The sequence below is a fragment of the Hippoglossus stenolepis genome, chromosome 12 (genome assembly GCF_022539355.2).
Source record: "Hippoglossus stenolepis isolate QCI-W04-F060 chromosome 12, HSTE1.2, whole genome shotgun sequence".
NCBI classification, from domain to species: domain Eukaryota; kingdom Metazoa; phylum Chordata; class Actinopteri; order Pleuronectiformes; family Pleuronectidae; genus Hippoglossus; species Hippoglossus stenolepis.
Genome location: NC_061494.1, coordinates 12,208,298 through 12,235,643, shown reverse-complemented (window position 1 = coordinate 12,235,643; position 27,346 = coordinate 12,208,298). Strand labels below are relative to the sequence as shown.

The window sequence follows — 27,346 nt, the reverse complement described above, 5'->3', positions numbered from 1 at the left end:
GAGTTGAGTTGGGGAGTAACACAACTTTTTAATGATTCTTGGGGATAAAAGATGTGAAAGAATAAATGTATATCGGGGGGGGTTTGCTGCTGAAATTGTTCAATTATTGGACCTTCCTGGGAACACAGAGCTGTGCTGCTTGGGGTTCCCAGTGTGAACATTGTTACTGGTGCCCCGCAGGCTGACTGCTGTCTGTGAGCTATTTGTGGCTATTATGTGTCTATAAAAGGAAATCTGCAGAGCGATACACACACACCGACACACACACAGACACATACACCGACAGTGATGCACTTTGAACTTCAGGAGTCGGGCTGAAAAGTGCACACCTTGCTCTCACCTTGAGTCTGCCTGGACCACCAGTGGAAGTCTTGGGGGAAGTTTTTCTCTGAAGCCTGGACATGTACAGCTCATGTGGATGGTGAAGCGTTTGAAGCAGGAATGGACAGTTTGACCCTGGGGAAGGTAAGGCTGGTTTGGGAACAAAGGTTTTTCTTCTTGAATAATGCACAGGAGGAGACGCCTCTTGCTGCTGGGTGTATCTGCTGGAGAAATATCACTGGCATGCCTTTATCTCCACTGACCTTGGCCGTTAAAGTGTCTCTGACTTTAAACTCTGGGGAAAAACATTTGACCTCAAAGAATGAAACCATTTAAAGAATTTGGTTATAATTTATCAACACTAAATAATCCCCCCCCCAAATCTAACCCTCACCTCACATTCCCAGTTGTGCCCTTTACAACTCACTGCCACCTCCCAGGCTTTCACACATAAACACAGACACAGTGAATGGAGCAACTTGATACGCAGCCTGTTATTTCCTGTCACACCCACGTGAATAATGGTTACTAAAACTGTTTGGATGCATAAAAGAAACAAGTCAGGAGCATGATCGTAAATGCATCTTAATAATGTTCATTGTATGCAAAATGCACGTACGTCACATGTACAATTTTAGGATCCATTATAGTACTTGTTGCCTCGTGCATTTTTGTTCTTTATTTCCATCTTTGTGTTTGAGACTTGAAATTATAACGTTTGTTTATAATCTGGAGAGATAACCCAGTGTTCTCATTCGCAGCTGGCACTGAGCTATATTTTCCCTTCGCTATCTACTGTGGAGGGAGGGGCTGTGTGTTTGTCTGTAATTAAACTCTTTACTTAAGTGACACGCCCAACTGTTTATGCTTCTCCTGAGAAATATAGAGTTTAACATCTGTGGAATATTGTGGTTTATATGCTTTATATATATATATATCACTAAACTGAGGATCCTCAACAGAAAACCAATGTGTGAAAATGTGTGAATAACTGATAAAACATTAGGAAATATACAGCACTGCTGGATTGATGTTTTTGTAGCTGCAGCATTAATACGGAATTAAAAGAATCTAAAATTGCATAATGTGGGGGTTTGAGTACCTTTATGAGAAGGAATAACATCCCCTGCATTCATTCACTTGTATGTTTCCGTAAAGAATAACTGTCTTCCCGGTTGGACCCTGTTTATGAGTATCCCTTTACAGACCCCACTGGGGGTGGTCTGCTTCAGGAAATGATTTAGTGCTGCTTGGATTCCGTGTTGGGGACAGTTACGACATGCCACAAGAAATGACCGAGTGAGAGCAGGGACACCGTTGAGGCGACATGTAGCCGTGTGGTGGTTGGAAATGTGATCTGTGAGGACGGCATGACCTCGGCAACACTCACCGCAGTTTAACATTCAAGAGGGCTCCAGTGGTCAAGTAGGAAATGCTCTTCTTTAACCTTTCACAGTATAAACTTATTCTGCTATGACTACAGAGGACACGCAAACAAGGTGGTTACATGAGAGCATGAATATAAAAAAAATTGTAAAACAGCATGTGATTATTTTTAGCCAAGGCATTTGTTATGTTTCTTTATTTATAGCTGGTTCCCTGGTATCTTTAATGTGGGTATATCTTTGCCCTTTAAAGTAAAAGTGAACCTTTTCACAGCTCAGACAGCAGGTGTCACAAATTACATGCTTTTAGGAAAAGTGGTGGAAGAAAAGTCACTTTAATGTGAAGATGCTTTACCTTACAATTACAAGGCCTCCATTACAATAAAAGGCCATATGTGAAAAATGTTAGAGTAGGTAAAACTAGCAGGACACTACAAGAGGTTTGTAACTTGTGTACAGCGCTATTTGCAACTCTAATTGCTGTTTGCTCTCCCCCGCGCTATTTTCCTTAAATTACATTCCTGGATACAAAAATTACATTCCTGGATACAACAATTTATTGGTACCCATACAGCATCCTTCTAACAAGTTTCTTGGTAAATGTCAAGTAGGTTTCGCATAATATTGCCAAATAACATACAAAGTGAAAACATAGCCTCCTCGGTGGAAGGAATGAATCCTATGAGAAACACTGCGAAGAAAGTGAAAAAACTCCTGCATTGGCGCATTTATTCTGAGCTTCTCCCAAATTGAATGTCTTTGATCTTTGGTCATGCCCCATCTCTCCACACAATTGTATGGACATTGGTTCAGTAGTTTTTGTGCACTCATGCAAACAAACAAACAAACAAACAAACCCAGACGAAGATAAGAACACATCAAATTAACTTAAAACTTTTAGGGACCAACCCCCCCAAATGAAAATCAGGCTCTTGGCCTTTTTAAGTAATGTGATGAAATGGTTATCAGGAGCATTAACAGCACATTATCTGCTTTTAGATAACATAGACAAGCCAAAGGCTCATCTTACTGTTAAGTATGTGACGCTGTAGAAAGTGATACATTTAATACATTACCATGTCTGCTGTACAAGAGACCTTTAGCTTCCACTATGTCCTCTATATAGACTCATTCTGATTGTCCTCTGCGCTGACGTGAAATATTTATTATATTGTAGAGAAGTCAGTTGGATGAAGCCTGGCTTTTATCCTGAGAAGCAAAGAAACCTTGATCTATAGAATTTAAAATAGAGGCTGCATTAGAGTAATGGATGTCTCTTTTCTTTGATGTCAGCCTCAGTGTCAGTGCTTCACTTGAATAGTTGTGCTTTTTTTTCTTTACCTCTCCTGTTCAGTCAATAAGACCTAAAAATAATGTCATACATTTGATTACACATTTATAAATCATTTTCTGTCAGTTCTGTAGCTGCTACATTCATAACATCTGAGCATGTGGCCTTTATGCCAAAACCTCAACATTAAAGGGGCCTCTCTAAAATGAAATGCGTGTATAACCATGCATTAACCATGGGAATTTATAAAGCTTGTCAGACAAAATGAGAAACAAAGCAAGCTATGGCAGCAGTGGCGTTCCACCAGCAGACACGATCTTTCTCCCACATTTAAAAGAATAATGTGGCACTCATATGTGCCCTGCTTTAATACAGTGCTTGAAATCATGCATTGACCCATTCAGTGAAAGAGATCAATAGATATATCCTCAGACTAAAAAGCTGTTAGTGGAAATGACCACTCCAGCTGCAGTTTCTCTTTACATATTTACATACTATTTACATCTAATCACTGTGTGTAAATATACTTGTAATTACCATACATGATGCACAAAGTACAAAAAAAATCAGCTCAACTCATCTTTAGGCAGTGGCGGATCTAGGATTTTCTAAATAAGGGGCCATAAAGGGGCCAATCACATGTCCAACATCCAAGCACATTTCCTGATTCAGTAAAGTGCATCTCCTTGTTTACTGTGAGCTCTACATATTTAGCAAAGCCACAAATATATTTAGAACTTTGTTCAAGCACATTGTTTACTATAAAATAAAAAATTGTCATATTTATGGTTAGTATTGTTAATTAGTGACTAGTTTATAAAAAAATTAAAAATAAGAGTATTGACTGGACAGGGGCACTTCAGAGGCCAACCAGATTTCACCTAGGACCAGTGTCCCCCCCGCCCCACCCCAAGATCCACCCCTGTCCTTGGAATAGCTTAAGCAGGGACCACAATTAATACAGATTTACACTTTAATCTTCTTCCCATATGTATCCTGTCACATGCTTTTAAAAGAACTGTGCTGACTGTAACCTGAAAGGTGGAACACAACCTAACATGCTAATTCTCTGACAACATCATCCACATCGATGGGCAGAGATTGTGCGATCCATTTTAAAGAGTCGAGTCTCTGCTGCAATTACCCTCGCTGATAAGTGAGGGAATTTTCAGAGCCCTCCCCCTCCAGTTTGCAGTTTGCAGATGACCCGACAACACTGTGGAGAGGAGAAGCATGATTAGTGAGCAGTGAAAGCACTTTTGCTAAGTGTGTGCTTTGATTTCTGCAGATAAATAAGAAATCTTCCCACAAATCCCGACGATGAAATTGCTACTAAACCCAAACTGTGACACCGCCTTAACAAATTGAAGCCCTTGCATTGCATCAACATATGGCATGGCTCTACACTCTCCTCCAGAGCAGACATGGGTTATGTTCTTTTCAATTCCTTAAAGATGGCTATCACTAAGAGATGTTGCTGTCCGGAGGCAAAGCTTTTACCCACAATAATCCAGAGCTTGTCATACTTGTTCAGCTTGGGTGGCCGAGCTCGAGAATCAAACCATCATCACTCATCATTATAGAGTGAATGCTGCGATTGGCTGGTTTGGGAAAAGCAGAGAGCTGAACGAAAGGTTTCATAGAGTGAAGCTGCTTGTCCCAGGGGTTGTTAACAAAGTACTAATAATAATCTGTATAACATGTTTAATAACAGCATTTTCTCGACATCTACTACTTATCATGAAATAAACATATGTATCCACAGTGTTAAAGGCCAGGCATCAATTTGGGTAGATTAACCAGAAATAAATCTACCATTATATGTACAAAGATGCTCAAAGGAAATAGTTTGACATTTGGGAAAAATGTAGGTTCACTTTCTTTCCGAGAGCATCCATCAGGTTTTATCAAGGTATTAATATATTGTGTCAAAAAGAGCAATGTGTGTTTTTTCATGCAGAGTTCTTTGCTGAAACCATGGCTGATTTATTTCCAAAAGCGTTTTCACTGGTATCCATCTTTCTTTGTTTTGGTTCTTCAGGTGTTGAAATGTAGCTTCATGAACTTGGTAGATGGCAGTGGTTGCTATTGCCCACACTCAGATATCAGTCCCCTGAACATGCCCGACTTTTTTCGTCAAGATCAGTTACGGGTTAAGTATCTGCAGTGGAATAGACACATTGATTTCCAAGCCGTCACAAGTTTTAGTCACCACAGTCTTCATTTAAAACGATGGAGCAGACGGAAAGAAATGCAGAAGAGAACATGAGCTGATTTAATTGCATCTCATTACAACTCATTGAGTCTGGGTGTGTCAAGGCTTTGAGCTGCATGGTGCTAAACTGTCTAATCTCCAAGTGTGTGTGTGTGTGTGTGTGTGTGTGTGTGTGTGTGTGTGTGTGAGACGAGAGTTAAACAGGCCTGCAGCAGAATGAAATAAGATATTCTGTGTCATAAAATCAGTGATATTCAGATGAGAAAAGTCGTGTTGACAGTGACTGAAACAGGGATTTTACAAAGAACTCGACATTATCTCTCTACAATTCCTGTCAATGGCCTCTCAACACCGAGTGTTTGTGTTCGACAGGGAGATTATTATTAGTTTGTAACACTTGTTCGATTTGTCCCTGTTCTCTCTGTTCTACAGGTTTCAATAGGAGTGCCATCTGGGCCATCTTTTTTCACATTTGTGCCAGTGGTGCAAACATTACCATTTGAAAGCATTATTGCTGAGGAGGAGGAGGGATCTGGAGCACGAACAGGAAAAACAAATAAGGTACAGCAGCAGCACACAACCTGAATACTTAAAAGAGATATCACTGAAAGGTCCGTTGACATCATTTGCACTGTGATTATTGCTTTAACAAGGCCTTTAATATCATGCATAGATGTGCTGAAGATGTGTTGTTAATTTACTGCAGCTGACTGAGTTTTCCTTGTATTGTCATCTTGTAATATGTATGTGTGTGTGTGTGTTTGTGTGTGTGTGTGTGTTCTTTGTGATAATTGGCATCGCTCTCTTGTTGAACCAACTTTGTCACACTTCATACTTTGGAGGATTATTGACTCACTCACCAGCATTGGGAATGAGCCCGCTCTGCCGTTCTGACTCCACAAAATAACTAGCTTGTGAGTGTGCACAAAACCGTAAACAAAATCTATAAACAAATTCATTTATCAGAATCCTAAAAATTACAACTTTCTTTGAGGACAAAATTAAACTTTAGGCTACTGTTAGAGTCCTTGAGCCAGAAATTCAAATTCTGCCACTTTTAGGCCTTTTCTCTCTGGAGGACTCTCCAGTTATTTAGTCAGTGGCTTGAAGATTAAAGGACACACCTTAGCTACAGAGGAAGAATCAATCTCACTCCATGTCCCATTATTCCACCAAGAGTCATGGAAAACTTTTCTGTAGCTCTTGGATTCTCCTGCTGATAACAAACCATTCAACCAACCCACCAACTGCCTGACCAAATGACCAAACGCCCAAACAACAGACCAACCGACTGACTGAATAACCAACCAACCAACCAACCAACTGCCTGACCAAATTACCAAACACCCAAACAGACCAACCGACTGACTGAATAACCAACCAACCAACCAACCAATCAACCAACCAACCAACCAACTGACCGACCATTCAACTAACCAATCAACTAACCGCTGAACCAATAGATTGACGGCTGTGCCCACAGTGTGTGAATGGTGTCTAATAGAAGGTGCAGTGTTTAGTAGGTGAATGTGACGTGGACTGTAAAGCACTTTGATAAAAATAGAAAAGCATAATATACAGTCTCTTTATTTCCTCTTATACAGCTTAGTCACTTATGTAACCTGTCTCGGTCATGGATTCTCTCACCACACATCAGGACGTCATATTTAAAGATGTAGATATCAGCATGACACAATTCTGAACAAACTCAGGGGTTGAATCTGACCCAGCTCATCATTGAACACACACACCAATGACATTTCTTTACCGTATTTTTATTTTCTGACGGATGCTTTAAGTTTCTTTCTTTTTGACCTCAAGCCAAACTTTTATGTAGGAAACACTATATGAGCACAAACTACAAATATTCAGCCGATAGTTTGAAAGCAAACAACCATCCCGCAGGCTGATGTGGACCCACAGAGGTTTCAGCTGCTGAGGGCATTAATGGGCTATGTTCATCCAGCATCAAGATCAGAGAAGCGACGCAGCTCTGGGTACCGTGGGGCAGCCGACTGCTGCCTGAAGTCAGCGCACTGGCTGCCTACATGAGACTTCAAAGGTCCTCTCTCTGGGGGGTGGCACCATTACATTAACCCCCCCACCCCCTACTGCTTTTACCTAAAAGGGTAGCCACCCTTCATGTTATAAACAACATATGACCGCACAGCTGCAATACTCTGAACACCCCCGTGCTTCAGCATACACAGCGGGTATGAACGTGTCTCTCTATTCACATTACTGGATTTTGTGTCTCGTGGGTTTGAATTCAAACGGCTTTGTCCTCATTTCTCTCTGCAATCATTTAAATACCATTAACACTTCGTAAGCCATTTGTCCTTCTAGCCTGCACATCAGTGTCTCATTGTTGTTCTGGCAGGTGTTTTGTTCTCAAAAAAACAAAATTGGTTTTGCCGCTTTATCACATTTGTGAAAGTTGCATTCAGGTTCAGCAAACCTCAAACGCGTCGCTTTACAAGTACACAAAGATGCACAAAAAGTTTTTGAAAATCTGCACTGTTTAAAAACGTGATCAGAGAGGCTTGCTGACACCTCCACGACGAGTCGCAGACAACTATCTGATTTCCAACCTGTCGGAAATCTAGTTGGAGTCAGCGACAACTCTCAAGCAATAACCATGTGTGTCAGTGCAGCTTCTATTAACTACATTGGGGTCGGGTTCAGACACAAAAAACAGATTGCCTGTCGGACTGGTTCAGGCTCAGTTCGTTATCTCCTGGACTCGGGTCGGGGTTCAGACAGAAATATGCGACCCGAGCCAAAGTCTGTTGTCAACAACAGACGTCCAGTTAAGTGTTTAACCTCGTCCAGCTTGATGTGTCATACTGTGAGCAGGAGGATCACTTGTCTGACAGTGTCTCCTCGAATAGACTCAATTCACGGAGCTGCAGGGGTTTTTTCCTGTTGAAGGATCATATAGTGTGTCAGATCATGTTGTGAGTCAGTCCTACAGAATGAACTCACAACGACTGCAAGGCTCCCGTTCACAAGTCAGAAAGTCATGATGTGTAAACTGCGCAGTGATCCACCAACTTTGAAAGTGGTGAACTGGGGTTTAGTGTGGAAAGGGTGTTTTTCTTATTAAACACATCGATAGGATTCTGTTAAAGGTTTATCAATAGAGCAATATCACAGTAATTCACAATATAGTGAATAGCTGTTAGCGCCTTAGAGTAAATTACATCTTGTGTTTGCACATGACAGATTAGTGCTACTCTCTGCAGGGGGCGTGTCTATATTACAGGTATAATGCATGGAGTATAACTTGGAGACAGTCAACGGCTCATTAATCCTGGGAGCAACCTACACTTCTCAAAATGTCTCTTGCACATGTGTCTTTTGGCAGTATATCAGTAACATAACCTCCAGATGCCATTAACAGTTTTTATCCTGAATGACCGGCACGTACTTGAACTTTGAGGTCCCATGGCACATTACTCCTCCAGCCTCCAGCCTAATTATCTTGCGTCAAATTAGAGAGTTTTATTCCTACTTGGCTCTTTGTATGGAGCAGATTGTCTTTAAACAGACAAGGTCAATGGAGGTGAGAGCAGGTGAGCAGATATATTCCTTCTGAAACACCTACAACTGCAACTACCCTCAGACATTTTCTTCAGCCTTCAGCCACGAGGAGGCTTGCGTACTTCGAAATTCAAATATAAGCAGAATACATTAAGCTCATGCTTTTTATCTTAATTTGTGAAGAACTTTGCCGAAGGTCAGAGTCACAGCCGGTCTGATCAAATTAAGTACAAAAATATAGAATTTGTGCAAAACATCTGCAACTGGTACTCTGGGAGACATTAGTATGAGCTCAAGGAAAAAAGAATACAAGGGTATAAAAAGTAAATATTTAAAAAATATTTATTACTTGTAAAGGTGACAAATAAACAGTGCAATGTGGTTGAAAAATCAGCAAGTGAATGCACACATATATATTTTGTATATAAACAAATGTGACAAACATAATGTCTTATCAGCTACAGTCTAAAAACTAGTGTGGAGTATAATTTACATTAAGGAAAAATATGTGCACAGCTATGTTTAGAAACCTTTATGCTGCTTGATCTCAGTGAAATTCAGAATGAGATTAATTTCATTGCTACTGTTCTGTCTATCAGGAAATAAGGGCTGCAATTTTTCAGTAAAATGTCCTTTATTTTTTTACATTTCTTCTGGCTCCATGATGATGAAGAACTTAAGTTGTGCTTCAGGAAGGTCATTTCTAGCTGATTTTATTTGCCAAGTTTGGGAGAAAGGCAAAATATATTTTTATTAAGCACAGTATAATTTATTTGGTAATGGAACTCTGCAACTGTACCTTTTGGTGCTTGACCCATTGGGGCTGAGTACTGGGTGTGCATGACACGGAAATTAAATAGCTCAGAAGGAAATGATATACAGGGTGAAGGAATTAAGTTCTGCAAATCGGTGAAGTATTTACTGTAAAAACTAGATGTATGCAGGCAGACTGTGCAGATGAGCGAGGCAGAAGTTAACAAGTTTGCCATCACCATATCTGAGCTGTCCTTGCAAAAACCTGCAATATAAACTGACAAAGTCAGGGAGGCCCCATCGACATCCCATTAAATATGTGGAGTTTCTGTATTGGACGAATACATCTAAACCTTGGCTCGCATTGACAAACCACTGCTGTGTCTTCTCTGTCTGTCCAGAAGACCGTCAGAGTTCATTCTTGCAGAGATAAAGACAGAAACAGGAACTCTGCATTACAAATAAATAAGTGGAGACCTTGGATTATTTATTTTTTCTACCTTCAACCGCGAATCATGTCAGCCTAGGCAAAAAGGCCTTATATTAAGACAATACATCCTAAAAGAAGGAGAACAAAATAGATCCTAAACCATCAAAATCTCCGTAACACCAGCTGATGTTTTCCAGGACGACCTCCTTGACAGTGCGATCGATATTCATTATAAATGCTGTAAAACAAGTTTTTTTTAGTAGGAACAAATCCCAAAGACATCGAGTTCAGCCTTATTGTTATCATCATATACTTTGTGCAGCTTTAACACTGTTGTGCTGTTATTTAGTGTTTATGATTTAGGTTCTAATCACAACTGCTTATGCCAAATGGTACGTGATGATATTATTGACATTAGCTGCCATTCATTTAAATATAGTTTCAGGATAAAAATGTCACTATGGCCGCTTTTCATGAGTTCAATCAGTGAGTATATCATGTAAAAGATTTTGATTAGTAAAAGCTGTCATTAGAAGATGCTCTCATATGTATTTATAGGGTCATAATTACAATACATATGGGGGTTCATGACAGATATGATGTATGTCATTAGCACTTACCCTTTTTAGCTCCACTTGATATCACACATATTATCCCCGATCACAATATTCCTTTAATTTGAGCCCATGCAGATATAATAAAGCACAATCATTTGGATAATGTCATATAGCACTTAATGTTCATATATTGGAACAATATTATAAATTTCCATTTTGATCAAATAAAACTAGGATGGTGATCCACAACAGCTCCCTTACATTCAATCAAGCTGCACAGAAATCACTTCCATAAATATGAAAGATGTTTTAACATTTGTATAAAGGTCCATGAAGTATTCCCTGGGAAATCAGTGAACATGTTAATTCTCTATCTCGCAATGTTAATGAAAGTAAATCAATTTCCTGGATCCGCCCCCTTTTTCGCATCTGCCTCGGCTGTGGAATGGTTTCTGTTTTTGCTCATATCCAATCCGACACCAAATTTCATGGACATCCATTCAGTAAATTTTCAGGCAGGGGGCGAAACCTCCTTAGTGAAGGTAATCATTTTAGTTTCATCTTTTCTGTGGAAGATTTATCTGCATCCTTATTACTGCTGGGCAATATACACAAAGTGGGTTGAATTTCTCAAGTACAGCTGTGGTATACAATTATGATTAAGTGCATTGGAGGTTACTTTATATTCATACTGTGTGAAAAACAAAGCTGTTCAGAAGAGAGCATTTCAATCTGTTTACACACAACAGTGACATGACATTATACAGTATAAGAATATGTCTCTGGATGTTCTCTTGGTGGTAGAACCTCTTATTGCGCAGTGAGTCATGCTTTTAAACTTGAATTCCTTTGGTTTCATGCATAGAATGCTTTTTGATTCAGTTAATAGATATGGGACCAGGTCCAGATATTGGCTTACATTTCTATCTGCAAAGTATATTGCTCAGCTGAGCTGGGAGAGCCCCTGCAGGGAGAAAACAATTATCAGTAGCCTATAGCTGTATATGTGATATCATATCGATTCTGCTCTCACCTGAAAATTATAATAAAGATTGTTTCAAGTCTTTAAATGAAGGTTTCCTGACAATTGAACTCTTGCGGCCATGCAAGGAACGACTGTTGTGTTGAGAGGCAAACTTGGCAGCATTGTTGTTGTTAAAGGCTCTTAGGAGTGAATAGAAACCTTTTATACAGGACACCAAGGCCAGATCATTGACTTATCCAAACTTTACCCCAAGCAATTTATGTCTAAACTTAACTTGAGTTGGATGCCATGAATAGTCCGGCAAAATATGACTCGTGTACGAAGGATTTAAATATATTGGCAGCTTCCTCTGGCAGCATTTAAAAAAGACACGGTCGCAAACAGTGATATAAATACACAAACAAAAAAACCCCACAAATAGATAAATGCAGCACAGACGGTGGCTGCCAGTTTGGACTGAACTGCTAAACAGACTGGAGATATCATCTTGCTTATTTACAAGCCTCAAACACAGGCCCCGCCTCAGTCATCCAGCTCTGCACACGAGACAGGCACAACACCAATGTTAGCAGGACATGTGCGTGTCCATGTGAATCATATGTGTGGGGACATGTGGCGTGCTGATACTGAGCCCCCCCGCTGAGCTCAGGGAGGCTCACTGCTGAGGTTCACCTCAGGTTTTCTCAGGTTTCACTTGCTCAGTTCCTCCAAAACATTGGCTTCTTTTTCTCCCGTCAGATCGCTGCTGAGTCCCATGAGAGGACGAGCGGAGAGACCATGTCGGAAAGGAATACTTTCAAAGGGGAGATTGTCTTTATCAAGGACGCCGTAGCGGGAGGAGCAGGAAGCACAATCCCAGCGGAGACAGAACTTAGAGTGAGTACAATCAGAGCACTCTCAGTGACAGAATAACAGAAAGCTTTGTCACTGACATGTTAGAATATAGATGTGTATATGTGTGTGTAGACAACTGTAGATCTGGAACTTGAATCTAAAATAGAACTAAACACTGACAGGAGATTAATTAAAAAATGATATTGTTGGACACGTCATGTCATCTTTCAAATCAGAAATTCTAATAAGAATCTAATAATAAATCAAAATGTAAATAACCTCACATGTTTCCTGAGGTCTTCTTTACGATGGGCTTGATTTGAATTCTATTTATGCAGGACTGTCAGATTGAGCACTTTCTTCCTCTCTGCATAAATCAGACACAACTGACAAAACATTGTCACTCTGACCTTTAGGAATTTGAAGTGAAAGTCCATTTTGGTTTTTGTAACTTGAGTGGTAATTTGCCAGCTGAGGCACAAAGATGCTTACAAATTTACACATTTTACACAATGTATCAGATCATTTTCTCTTTTTTCCCCCCAGTTGAAGTCATCAGAGGATCACATGAGCTCGTCTCACACCAAAGCCTCTCCCTCCGTCAGCGCCCAGCCTGAAAATACACCCAACCACACCGCCGCCGTGACAGCGTCTATGGAAACAGCTGTTGATAAACACAGGGCCGTTTCCCAGCGGCAGTGTCACGATACTTCTGGACGTGCTGAGGTTAGCTCGGGTTGCTTTGCAAATAGCGTGTTAGAGGAGAGGACGAGCCCCACATGCTCCGCAGACCTGTTCCCCACCCTGGCTTCGTCCAGAGAGTCCCTTCTCTCAGACATCTCGGACAAAGACCGATGCTGGTCTTTCACGCAGCCCTCCTCTGTAACCTCTCCTGTCTCTTTCAGCCGCACTGTGTCCCCCTGCTCGTCTGTCCGCTCCGGCATGTTCACGCCCTCGGTCACCCAGATCAAGAGGCACTTTCTCTCTCCCGGCTCTAGTCTGGTTCAGAACCCTCAAACCTGTTTTTCATCCTGTGAGAGCCTGTTCTCCTCCATCTGTCCCCAGTCCCCTCCTCCTCGGCACCGGCCTCCTCTCACCAGACTCTCCCTCCTCACTGCCATCCTGAGAAAAGGCCGTCTTCCTGTTCTGTCCGCTGCTCTGCAGAGGCCTTACACCCCCTGCTGGCCTGTTAACCCTGTGACCCTCTCTTTCTGTAATGCCTGCTCAGCAGCCTCCAACGTGGCCTCCATTCCCCTGGAGTTTTCCTCTCGCTTCTCCTCATCTGTGTCTATAGATAGCCAGAGCCTCCTTCCCGAGCCTAAAAGATGTGTTGCCTCTCCTCTGCCTGTGCAGTCAAACGAGCTCGACAACAGAACAAGCCCTCAAACTCAAGTCAAAAAGTGCTCAGAGCAAATTCGCTCAAGCAGAGTGCCTAGATGGGAGCAGGTTATTTCACCTCCACCAATGAAAAAACTATCCCGAGCTCCGCTGCCTCTGTTTTGCTCAAACGTCAAATCTGTGTCTCCAGCAGAGCACGACGAAACATTCGACTGTGCAACTTCCCAAAAACTGCAACATACGCAAATCTCTCAGTCGCCTGAGCTGAACGCCCGCAACACTCACATGCACCTCAAGGGCCATGAAGATAATAACCTTAAAAATCTCATTTCCCTGTCCCCAAAACTTCTTAATGAGCAGGAGAACTCTGTGCCCCAGAAATGGAATCACCCGTCAAATTCATCTCTCTCAAGGCTTCATTTGCTTTCTCAAAAACTGAGTTTTTCGCCTGTCTGCCCTCCTCAGCTTCAGCCTCCTCCGTCACGCTCACCCACTCTCACAACTTCAGCGTCGCCTCTCCCTCGTTTACAAAACACCAGAGGAAGGTGTGAGTCCGAGAGGAGCTGGCCTGCTTCCAAAGCTTCCACAGCGCCATCGCAGGCTTTCCACAAAGCTGAGTGCCTGTCCCCTTCCCACTACACTCCCATCAGTTTTCTTGGATGGCCTTCACCCGCCTGTTCCCCTACGCCTGCACCTTCTCCTGCTCCACCAATCAGAGATCTCACCCCGTCCCCTTCCCTCTCCCTGCGCTCCGCAACGCCTTCATCGAGGCCGGGTAGTGGAATTTCAGACTGCAGTGACAGGGAGGGTAAAAAAAGAAAGGTAGTCGCTCTTTTGCCACATGCATGACTTGTTTATAGGATATTATCTAATATGTTCTCCGTGACATTACTCCCACACTGTGGGGTTCAAAACAGATTTGATAGATGGATATAAAAAGCTGTCCTCTCTTGTTGAGTCCTTATTTGCAATATAATCTTATGATGTTATAGATCTTTGCGTTTCAGAGATATCAAACATATGGTACAAGTCTTTCATCTACTGACTGACACATCAGAGACGTTATATGCAGAAGCGAGCCATCACGAAATCAGTGCAGCAGCTTTTAAACAGCTCTGGTTTCTGGGCCAGACATACAGCTGGAAGCACGACATTTCTAAGTATCAGTGATTAGGAATTCAATTTATTTAGTTCAAGCAGGGAAATGTACGTCGATTTCAGGCAGAGTTGTCTAGTATTCTTGCCTGTGGGAAAAGTTGACTGTAAGTGAAGTTTTTAGGTCAGTCAAACAAAGTGATGCTTTGAGAGGAGATGTCTGACTCACAGCAGTGTGTGTTGAAACAAAAACACTTAACACTAACGAAATGTAGAATACGTACGCTGAATTTGTATTCATTATCTGCTCTTCTCTCTCTATCAACTCTAGATAAACAAGATTAAGTTAAGCTACAAATCCCTCGCTGCAATTCCCACAAACACTCTTCTGCTGGATCAGCAGGTGAGTTCACTTATTTGACTCTAATCCCACTATAATTCATCCTGTGAAATATCCGGCTATGAAGCCATGATGAACTGGTTTGATGCAGGTACTTGGGGGAAATGCTGCTGTTACAGGACCAATACAGCGTGTGGCCAATGTAAAATATGAATAAATTTGTAAATTTGATTTTAAAAATTGGGTTTTACATAAAAAAAAGATTATTCTTAGGTTTCCACTCACAGGGCTTTACAGAGAATTACATTTGTATCTGTTAATGCAAAAACGTGTCAGGCAAAATTAAAAAATGACAGGAAACCAATTTCACAAGGATTTGCAGGCTGTAGATAATAGAACTATAAGTTTTTAAAAACCTGATTAAAAGTCAAAATGAGCTCAAAGTGACATAAAATCATGGCAACCAGAGTCAACTGTCGTGTTATTCACACAGCAGGATGTTTCATTTAGAGCCGGGGAGAGAGGAGCACCGTCCGTGAAGAATACAAGAGGGGATGAATGCAATGTTCTCTAGGAGCAGCATATAATCAAAAGAGAGAAGCAGCGGTGTGGAGGGGAGATCAATCCGCTCATGGCGCTTTGTATTCACAGGTGATCGACGAGCAGGTCGAGAGAGAGGAGAGTCCCTGTGACTCACTGGATCGAGGTGCTGCATTGGACAGAGGTGTTGCAGACACCCACGCTGAGGTACATACACACACATACACACACTTCACTGCTGGTGTTCACGACAAAAGTCACCATTCACACAGCTAACATCAGTGACTTTGTGCTACTCTACAGATGTGCTCGCCAGCTCAGCTCCGCCAGCAGTCAGAGGAACTTTATGCAGTTATAGATGAGGTTTTGGCAAACTCCACTCCAGCAGTGAGTTCGTTCAGTGATACATTTTGAACATGCATTGGTTTAAATGTTAATTGACAGATTTATTTACACAACTTTTCTCCCCGGCTACTGCAGTCCTCCAGGTCATCCACTCCCAATTTTGGTCTACAGGTAAAGTTTCTTTCTTCATCTTCATGAAACAAGTGTAGCCAGCAACCTTTGAATTTCCCTCTTAAAATTCTGGTTTGACATTTTGGTAAATACACTTATTCAGTTGGTGTTAGATGGGAAGATTGCTACCTCTTTCACGTCTGCATGAAACTAGGGAACAAATCATTTAACAAGAAAAACACCAAAGGTTACTGCAGGAAGGGTCCAGGACATAAATTAATTAAACAAGTTTAAAGTTTCTGAAACACTTTTTTATCTTTTTATCCCTCCTGCCTGTGCGCACCCTGCCCATGAGCCCAGAGAAGCATACGCCGCTGCAGCAGAGACGACAGTCAGAAGTTAGCGAGCAAGTGACGGAAAAGTTGTCCTCTAGCAGTCGTTGGGCAGTGTGCGTGAAGGTGTTTTGGCGGCATAGCTTTGCCGAGAGAGCCGATGGGAGGGAGATGTGTCGGTTGCATATTTTCAAAATGTAGCCTGCTCTTGCTAGCTTTTCCAGGATTACCAACCCTAGCTTTAGTAGATGATGGTAGGTGGCAAATATATAATGTCAGCTGTAACAGTAAATGTAATGAAATGTTTCTGCACAAAAATTCTGTCTCACATGGAAAAACAAACAAACAAATAGAGGATTGTAGATGTTCCGTGTGGTTTGTAATGCATTAACCAGTATGTTCAACTGGTTCTTATAGGAGTCTTTTATTGTGTTGAAATTCTAAAGACAAACTAATAAGTTAAAAATGACTAAAGTAAAAAATAAAGACATAAGCTTGCAGCTACGATGATATAACAGGAAATAGTAAGTGTAAAACTGGGGAAAGGAAACAAGCACTATGTACCATGTTTTACTGGAGCACAAACTTGAAGTGGGATAAAAGTGAATTCTGACTGTATAATCATAAGCACAAGAAATGGAAAGACATCTGTTCATTATTCATCAAAGGAGAAAGGCCTCTGTGGTTTCTAGAGAAAAGTGTGTGTGTGTGTGTGTGTGTGTGTGGTGCGCTGTCATCCATGACATTGAGGAGTAGCGTGAGGAAAATGTGTAATTATCAGCCACACACAAGGACAATAGAGAGAGTAGCTCTGTTACAGAAAAAACTGTAGCTTGAGAGAAAACAAATAACAAAACACCGGAGTTGTTCAGATTTATTCCATGAGTTCACCAATAGGTTTTCTTTTCAACGTCTGCCTTTCAGCCATTTTGTGATGAGCCATTTTAAGATGTTTACCACCACATGAGTTTTGTGTCACTCGGTTGTTTAATTTCACTTTCCCTCTACTTTCTGCAGAACAACTCAACACTTCCAAAATCCTTGGGACGGGAAACCAAATATGTGAGTCAGAATAAAAAACAGGACCAAGATAAGAAAAAAACCACTACAGAACCACTCTTTTTACTTTCACAAGTCCCAAATTCACAGGACTGAGCTGCAGGACATTGGGCAGAGGCCCCTCATGGAACATAATATTTTAAAGATCTAAACAGAGGTTCAGGCAGACAGATGAAAATTTTGTCCTTGGAGGATAAATGTAGCTGAAAACAGAACTGACAAAGCTCTTTGTTAAAGGGATAGTTTACCGAAAATTTTTAATTCACTCTATCTATTCACCACTATGCCGATGGAGGGGTGGGTGAAGTGTTTGAGTCCACAAAACACTTTTGGAGTTTCAGGGGTAAACAGTGTTGCAGCCAAATCTAATACAATTGAAGGAAATGGTGACCGATTCTTCCAACAAAATAAAAACTGAAATTGCCTCCATTGTGCTTCTGTGGTATCATCCCAAGTGACCGTAAGCCCTGACATTTAAATTTGACTTGAAATGGCATCATTTACACCAAGTTTTTAGCCTAAATGTCCTGTGATATCCTCCTGCCTGGCACCACATTCAAGTTCGTGCGCACACACACTGTTCATGCTCGTGCCCAAGGGGCACATGACGATGTCAGCTGAAGTCAGCCGTAAATGCAGCTATGCAGCAATGCTACCAGAACTAGCGATGCTACCGCATCCTGCGAACATGAACGCAGATCAGGAGAAGGATAGGAACAAACATTTAGGCTAAAAACTTGGTGTAAATGACGCGGTTTCGAGTCGAATTTGAATGCCGGGGCTTACAGACACTTGTATGACGCCACACAAGCAGTATGGAGGCATTTCAGTTTTTTTCTGTTGTTTTTCAGGTTTGAAGAATCTGTCCCCCAGTTACTTCAATCGTATTGGATTTGGCTGCAATGCTGTTTTTAATGAGTGCATTTTAATTTTTCTGTTAACTATCCCTTTAAAGAAACAGTTAAACATCTGAAAGGTACTTTAGCTTTTTTATATGTGTGAGTTGAGAAGTTCGATAGTGCTCTCATATGGTTAGCTTAGCATTAACACTGGAAACAGCTCACAGCTTGCTAGTTTACATCCATAGTTAAAAAATACATTATTTGCACTTATACAGCAGAATGTTGTGTACTTTCTAAAGGTGTATTTAGATGTGAAGCCAAACAAATTGTTGCCTTGTGTCATTGAAGCACGGGATAATTTGTCTTTATTTACTCCAACTGTACATCAGCTAGCTAATTAACTAATGTGGAGCGTGACAAAAATATTAACACCTTTTAACCCCCTTCAAAACCATGATTGATAAGTAAATTAAATGAGGCTCCCTTGGAACAGATGGTATATTTATCTGGATTATAAAATATCACGCCTAATTTGCCACATTTCCACAACTGAGGAGCCTGCTTTTGTTTTCTTTTATGGAAATCCTGCAGTGCTTCAAGTGGTTTCTGTTATCAGTGTTTCCACACTACTGTGACTGACACTAATAACTACGGCCATGTTTTTCTTCCATGTTGTTTATTCAGGCATCTTTAAGCAGCTTGTACCAGTCTGGCAGTGTGGACAGAAAGCTGACAGATCCTAGAAAGGTTCACATTTAATTCTCATTTGATCACGTTAAGGCACCTGATACAAACTCTATTATTAGTACACCGATAGTGTAAAGCTCTTGGAAGTAAAGTTATGGGGATAAATTCCTCTCTGCTGTCAAACTCTGACTACCTGTGTGCAGACGAAGCCCGGGGTTATTCGCCCGATGACGGCCATTCCTAGACTGACTGTGCAGGATGTGGAAGAATTTCGTCCAAACCCCTTCAGGCAGCCTGTTGTCAAACGCACCTTAATTGACGACAAAAAGGTAAGCCTGTGACATTTGTTCATCTTATAGTGTATATTTGAATGTTTCCAAATCTGTGCAATATCTTTAGTTTTATTACCTGTCAAGGGAGGAAATGTTTTCATTGCTGTTTGTAGGTTTCTACCAAACTGATTTTATTGAAACTTTGTAGAAGGTTAGGATATAGGTGAAGGAAGAACCCATTACCTTATGGGGAGTATTCAATTAACGGGGCAGATCCAGGGTTTGTTTCACTTTATTTTTTTTACTTTGCAAGCGTTTTTCTATATTTTTGTCAATTTCTCAAGAAAAAAAATGCAGATCTGAGACCTTTATGAGAGAAACCAGGCTTGTGCAGAATGCTTATATTTATGTCAAGGTGAAATTTTCTGCAGATCCGGAGAATAATCCAGATTTTGTGAATCAAAATTACTTTTTTTAGAGGTGTGATTTTTATTTTACGAAACAAATACTCCTTTTGAATATATCAGAGAATGGGAATTTTGCATACACCTAATGTGAGCAGTTAACAGAGAATCTCTGTTTATAGTATTGTATATGTTTCTGATCTAAATACATGAATATACAGTACAATATGGTGATAAAGTAGCTGGTCAGCATTGGTGGAGGTATCTACGCTCTGAGTGCCAATCTAGCCAAAATACTACAATCTGGATTTTGTGACTGTGAAAGGAGAAGTGTCTCAGGAATTTGAAGACAGTTACAAGGACTCCAACTTTGATAAGTTCAAAAAATAAGCAAGGTTCTAAAACTTCAAAACGACTAAAGAAACATCTCAAACTCTAATCCTCCTCTTAGCCATCCATCTGTATGCCTACCATGTTCCATACACTTCAATGTTCTTGCCAAAATTTCAGTATTATACATTTCAGTCAGACAACTCACGTTCAAATGTTTATTGCAGCAGTAGAACAGGTTTAGTGTTTGGCGTCTAGGCTCCAACTTAATCACTCCCCCATATGGTTACACAGGAATTATGGGAGTGATGAGCAAATACTTGGAACCCCCATCGGAGCCGACAGGTGGATGCTTGGGTGGTGGAGGGGCTGAAGCAACGTGTAGCAATACTGCAGCAGCAGTGCGAGCAAAGGGGATGATGGGAAATTTCTCTCTGCTTAAATAGACCACCTGATAAGGTGGGTGTGTATTATAGATGGTTGTTGAGAGTGAGGTATGTCACATGATGCATGTCACATGATTGGAGCAGCGCAGCTCGAGTTGGCTGCCTGAACTAGCTCGCAGGCGTTGCTCTATTTTTGTGTAAACAACATGCAAAAAAATTTAATCCGTGAAGAAAAGAAGCTGCTTTTTCTTGCAGCCTTGATCTGTTTGTTTAACCGCTGGAAACTCTACTGGGACAAAATTAACTAAATATTTAGTGCCCATTTCAGATAACAGACTTATTTTCATTACATCTAAAAGAAATTTGATCGCTTCTAAATCATATACTACAGCTATCCAATGCAGCTGTGACATAATTTGACAATTCGGACACTTGCTTGCAGCCATTTGTTTTATACTTTCTCTACCACGCAGCGTCTGTCGTCAGCCAGCCTCGCCAGAGCCTCCGAGAGGATAATTCTGGTCCGCACATCTTTATGTCAAACTGCTGAGCTCCACTTGAGGATTTCCTTTTATCTTTTCTGCATTGCAACCAACAGACGCTTATCAAACAAGCAGCTCTGAGTTTAAATAATAACACAAATTTGGCTAAAGGATCTATTTTTTTATTCAAGAATAAAAACATAGCACTAAGACAACAGCAGACATACTGAGCACTCTTGTTGTTTATCCTTCACCAGAGAGTGCTCCACTCTTCTTACTAATGAGGGGGAACTGGTTTGGAGAGCTACAGTATCAGGAGAGAAGATGAGTGTTAGTGTGAGTGTTTGTGTGTGTTAGTGTGTTAGTGTGTTAGTGTGTTTGTGTGTGTGTGTGTTAGTGTGTTAGTGTGTTTGTGTGTGTGGGTGTGTCAGCTCATAAGAAATACTTTTCTTATGAGGTGAGCCGAGCCGAGCCGAGGTGAGGCAAAGATTTAAACTGCAGTTTGGCTGAAGTGCCTCTCCCTGGATATTCAACAAATAACTTTAGAAAAACTGTTGGGAGGTGGGGCTTATTTAATCAGCTTGTTGTGTTGTCTGGCTATGAGCGATGACTCCAGTAGCAGCTCACACACTTTTGCCATAGAAATGTCAAATGAAGTAGAGGGCTTCTTGTCTCCTGACCACCAAGACCACGATCGTTCAGAGCCAATACAGTTTGAAACACTAGTGGTGTTATGAGCCATGTTCAACACATATATTTTTTTTAATAAACTTGGTAATAAATTGGATTTTAAAACCAGCATTAGTATGTCATCTAAGAATAGTCATAATTTAGTTTACAGCTCAAAAAACACATTTAAGTGTCTTTATTCATATGGCACTCAGTAGAGAACATACCTCACACCAAATTGTACACATATAAGTCTCCTAAAAATGTTTTTTCCTCCCATCAAGATCCATTTATTATCCCTCGGTAATCGGTAAGTTAAAAAAAAAAAAACGCCTCACATCTCACATTGTTAAAGAAAGTGAAAAATGTGCATCTTTGTCCAATTTAATGGTTCTTTCTTAACCCATGTTCCATCCTTTCACCAAATTTAAAGGATATCCATTCTGTAGTTTTTGCTCAATCCTGCTTACAAACAATCAAACCAATCAATCAATCAACTAACAATCAAAGAAATGGACAGGGGTGGAGATAAAAGCTTAGTTATTGACTTAGTTTACACAGAAATGTTTTTCCTTTTCCCTCATCATGCATACTACCGTTGTTATGCTAGAACTCTCAATTGTCATATACTGAATTGAATTCACAAGGTTAAGCTCCATATGAGCTATTTGTAAAATGGTAGTCTGACTAAATGTCAAGGTCAACATGACAATTGTCAGGGAACAAAAAAGAACTTCAGATACAGAAGGAGCTAGTGAGGCAGAGTTGAAAGCACGCATGGTCCATAAACATGACCAGGTCAGCGAGTGCTTTCAACAATCTAACACAACCAAGGTTTTTAACACGCCACTCCTCCGTAGAAAAAAACAACCCTGCTGTCCCTCTTAAAGGCTGCCATTCACCATCAGAAAGACAAACAATGGCAACATTTCTGATCCAGAGGCCATTGGTTGATTATTTCTAGGGATAGCTTAGTGGAATATTCAGCTTTGTAGTGTGTCCGTTGTGATGTGGAACAACAATATGCAGTAGAGTAATATGAACCAGGAGGAGCTGTAAGATTTATATTCAGAGTGTAAGAAAACCTGTAGCTTACCTGGGGACAATCGTCTGTATCTGGGTTAGCCCCCTGACGTTATTCAACATCATCATTTATCTTTGTGTAATTGCAGCCAACGTTATGCAGAGATGTAATCATTAATTAATGAGTTTATGGTAATTGAGTTTAGGTGGTGGAATTTTAATTTGAATGCTGCTGAGGCAGTTTCTGTCCTGTGTAATGCCATGATTGACAGCTGAGACTGACTCACGATTTGGTCGAGCACATGCATTGGTGGGACTCCATCTCCTGACAGCCACTGTGCAGACTCTAGTACCAAATGCACAGGATGGCAGCGTTCGTATCAAGATATTTGGCTTCATTTCTGCTCAGTATGAGGAAGTGAAGACACCTTGTCCATCTTTATATACAGTCATATGTGAAGTTAAGATTTAGCCTGTGTTTGTAATAATTTATTCAGGCTGAAGACAGTGTTGTTCCAGTTCCCAGGCCCCAGAGGTTCTGAGAGTTTGACCACAGATGAGTTTATGGTGCTGGCTCTACCTGCCAGAACAAAAATAGGAGGAGAGAAACATTACACCATGTTTGATCAAGGTGAATGTATCAGACACAAGTGTCCTCATCCAGCTTTATACTGCTGTTGCCTTAACAGCAGCATCAGAATCCTCTGATGCAATGATAATCAACAAAGAGGAAACTGCTGCCTGAACACTAATACTTTTCTCGGTATATGCCCCCTCCATGTTAGTATAAATGCTCTTTTCGGCTTTTAAGTCGTCCATAGGGAGGGAGCCCACTGACATTTGTACATTTTCAGCTTTTACCAGACAGTCGGAATATTTTCTGTGAGGGTGGCCATGTACTGCACCTCCACTGAACAGCTTCTGAATCCAGAAATGATTCTTTGTAGCATTTTTGGTCACAGTTTGACTTTTAATCCTTGTGTGATTTCTGTGTGATGAGCTATCTCAAGGCTGCCAGATGACAGATCACAGTGTGAGTCTCATGGGTATAACATGGGACACACACAGGTATGAACCTCCCTGGTTTCCTGCAGAAATGAGTGGTCAACATCTGACAGGAGAGGACAGAGATCTGTACCTGACAAAATAACTGACAATAAAAATGGACACACACAGAGCACACAGGGGAAATCATGTAACAATGAAAACAGTACAGGGCAGTGTGAACAAAAATGACAATGTGGAAACTGCTGTATGTCGAGTGTATTAGGTGAGTCTATTTCTGAAAACCTTCACATAGTGGCTTTAGCTATATGCCACAAGCAGCCTTAACCTTAATCAAGTGGTTTCAGTGACTTAACTCTCCTCAGGGCAACAGGCCAATGCCAATATGTGACTTTTGAATTCACCAAAGAACTATTGATTTTGTATATTTGTTATATAGACTTATTTTCTTTATATTTTTTAATTTTGTGCACATTTGCCGGAAGCAAGATTTGATATTTCAGGGAGAGAAAGGACAATAGAAACCAAATTCATCCCTGTCATTTCACTAGAAAAACAAATTGGTTCAGAATATGTTCATCCTAATTTAACACAAGATCGTAAAAGCAGGGGGGGAATGTTGCCGCTTCCAGCAGCCGCCGCATTATATCAATAAAGCGTTGTTTTTGTAACAACATAAGGCAAAGCCAACAATTTCACTGTGAATGGGTATTCTTCAAGCAGCTTGTTAACCACTTTGTCTTGTTATTTCTTTTTCATGTTTAAAACTGAAGCAAATACCAGCTGGGGTACACCCTGAAAAGAGAAACAACCGTCATTCACACCTACAAACAATTAAACTAACCACAATCTGCATGTTTTTGGACTGTGGGAGGAAATCAGGGCAGCCAGAGAAAACCCACACAGCTTTAGTGTTAAAAATTCATCCATCCTCCAGCAGTTGTGCTACCTCGGCAAAACCTCCTGTAACCTGAAGGCAGATTAATGAAACGGGTGCTGGTCTTTAGATCCACCTTCTCTAAGACAGAGTATATCCCAAAAAACAAAGCAGTATTTGTTAAAGGCAGAGATTCAATTGACTTTTAAAGCACCCCCAACAAAACGTTTCCTCCTCCACAAGATGCTCTTTCCTTCAAGTCCTTCGTGTCATTCTTTCCCCAAAAAATTTCAGTTTCGTACACAATCTTTTTAAATTCCTAATACTTGTGTGATAATCTGGTGCTCGTAAAATTGTGACTTAATTCTTGTAATATTACGATTTTATTCTTGTATCCTAGGATTCCCTTCTAGGTAGGTATTGACTATTTTGTAGTGATGGAAATGTGTAGTGATGTAGGCCAATTTCAGCAACATGCCAATGGTGACTAACCTCATTTATATTATTCTCATATTTATTATTCTATTTTAACTTTGATTTGGCAAGTGCAGAGTGCTAATTTTAGACCCTGCATGAACAGATAACTTGTAATTTCAAATTTTCAGTCTTAATGAAAATATAGAGCAGAGGATCAGAGTCAACATCCACTCCAGTAAAAAACATTTATAATCAATTACACACTGAATATTCACCCCAGTGCCAAATAACCTTCAGGGAGAACTATCTTCACTGCTGACTGGAATTAGTCTAAATGTAATCCAACTATAAACTGATGAAAATGACACACTCCATCCACATTGCTGCTGCTGTTCATTTCCCTCTGTCCGTTCCTTTCGTATTGTACAAGCTTTAACATGGAAACCTTTATGCTTTTCTATTTCAGGCGGTAAATGTGAGTCCTGAACAGGCAGGGGCACATTTTGAAAAAGGCATAACGATGGGAGAAGAGAGGACGACTGAAAGAAAAAGTCCATTCTCAGTGTGTGACCTGCAGATTACAGAGCCTGAAGACCAAATCACTCAGTGTGCCAAAGATGCCTCAGCACCTTCCAGTCAAACTGAGGGGCGGATGAAAGCCTTTGAGACTCATATTTAAAGCACTTACATCCTGCTTCTTTCAGTGAACATTAATCTGCCAAGACAAATTCAATATTTAAAACCATTTCACGACTAAAGGATTAATGACAATTTAAAAATGTTGATTGGACCTTATGGAAATTATTGAATGAGTGCATCACCATATGTATAGCTGTTTACAGCTGCTCAAAGCAGGATTCTATATGCCTTAGAAAGAGTATCAAACAACATGCAATTCACTGTTTGCTAATTCTCAATTCACTGAAGGCTAATTTATACTCAACGTTAGATATGTATTTGGAAACAAATGGAGCCTTCTGTCAATACTCTGTTCATTTCGTCCATATTTGTGCATGTCTTCTGAAAACCTACTGGATGAAACAGACAAAACAGAGCAGTACCACCATTAATCATGGGGGAAAGGGGGCAGTGCAGTCAATAGCTCAATCGAAACGATCATAGAACATGAGGAAGAAATTTCAACAATGGTGGAACTTTTGGAGGAGATACTTTGGCGTTTACATGATGTTATTTTGCTCAGGCAGCCGGGACAAACACTGCCGTTAATGATGCAGAAATTCCCGACCATGCACTGCCTTCCAAAGGGGGTGTTAACTACCAACCATGCCAACATAAAGGACGCATGGAAGTTGGTGGGCATTTTGACATCGCTCAAAACGGATGCATCCCTTTTTGTACGTAATGGCAGCATCAATGAGCCTGAAACCTGTCAAGCTTTCTGTTCTCCCTCACATGTGCAGCTCACTGCGACTACTGGAGACACTTAATTGGCATCAAATTTTACTGGTGCGTAGCTGAGATATAAAAATGAAGGCTGAGTGTGAAGATGCCTGTGGTCCATGAGTACCGACCACTAAAAATGCTGCAATGACTATGACGTTAACAGGATGACAGGTGTTGCAGGTCGTGTAATCTGACCGCAACCTGGTCTTTAGATGGTTTTGGTTACAGACACTGTCAGACCCAGTCCCTTACAAAAGCTGTGTGTATATGTGTGTACGCCACGTCTGACATGTAGTTCTCACAGAATATTGTTAAAGCTAATTACAACGAGGAAAAACATAGGATGAGACTGTTGTTTTTCGCACATACTTGGTAAAGCAGAACAGAAACTCAGTGTTAAGGTGTTAATATTTTTAATCAGACTAATTATGTGAATGTCACCCTTTTTTCCAGATAAGACGAGAGAATCTAATAAGGAGAGAATTGACTGAGTTTTAAGAAAAATGGTGGCTCCTTAAGAGGTTTCCTGTAACAGTTATACAAGAACTGACGTCCATGTCTTCACTGAAAGGAAAGCAAAGAATGGCACTGAAAGCTTTTCTTGATGGAAAGATGTTTAGGCTCTTCTCCCAACTGCCTCCAACAACAATGATGTACAGTATTAGACAGATGAATCATCCTGCTGAATATGTTCTGAAGTGCGTCGCCAAACAATTTCCAACAAAGCCTTCACATAGGATTCTGTGTAAAAAAAAATTAAAAAAAAAAACATCTTCTGCGTCACTTGAAGCAATCAGAAGATCCAATAGTGATGAGAGACCTGAACAATAAAATGGCCCTTATTTTTTCTTGGTCAAGAGAGCTCTGTTATTTTAAAGAATTGTAAAAACTTACTGTATTCCTTTTATATGCTGCATTCACAAATATTCAATATGGTAAGGTTAATATATATGCTGATATAACAGTTATGCAAACTATGTAACTCATTACTCAAACAAAATACTATTTTAATAATGAAAAATGATTTCAAGAAAATGCGTAATATGTAATAAAGGACTTCCTCATGTTGCCCTA

General features: G+C 40.6%; 1 protein-coding gene across 5 annotated transcripts; it reads left to right on the top strand.

The window, feature by feature from the left end:
* The first annotated feature begins 250 nt into the window (after nt 1-250).
* Nucleotides 251-27,346, top strand: LOC118118766 (muscular LMNA-interacting protein). 5 transcript variants are annotated; one of them, XR_004698002.2, is made up of 13 exons: nt 251-465; nt 5,645-5,773; nt 12,219-12,356; nt 12,861-14,474; nt 15,079-15,150; nt 15,739-15,834; nt 15,931-16,014; nt 16,108-16,143; nt 17,433-17,477; nt 19,001-19,063; nt 19,207-19,332; nt 20,304-20,468; nt 25,335-25,471. XR_004698002.2 is itself a non-coding variant. In XM_035172070.2 (13 exons), exons 1-13 carry the CDS (start codon nt 442-444, stop codon nt 25,339-25,341), a joined length of 2,460 nt encoding a protein of 819 aa, XP_035027961.2. In that variant the 5' UTR covers nt 251-441; the 3' UTR covers nt 25,342-25,477. The 5 variants fall into 5 exon arrangements, 4 of the variants coding, with proteins under 4 accessions (XP_035027961.2, XP_035027959.2, XP_035027960.2 ...); XM_035172070.2 differs by lacking the exon at nt 20,304-20,468 and adding an exon at nt 21,831-21,856 and having other exon boundaries at nt 25,335-25,477; XM_035172068.2 differs by lacking the exon at nt 20,304-20,468 and having other exon boundaries at nt 255-465; nt 25,335-27,346.

Excerpts from the sequence above, each read along its gene's own strand:
- LOC118118766 (XM_035172068.2), top strand. The coding sequence starts at position 442 with ATGGACAGTTTGACCCTGGGGAAG. Across the intron at positions 12,357-12,860 it reads CAGCGGAGACAGAACTTAGA|TTGAAGTCATCAGAGGATCA; the intron begins GTGAGTACAATC and ends TTTTCCCCCCAG. Across the intron at positions 15,151-15,738 it reads CTCTTCTGCTGGATCAGCAG|GTGATCGACGAGCAGGTCGA; the intron begins GTGAGTTCACTT and ends TTGTATTCACAG.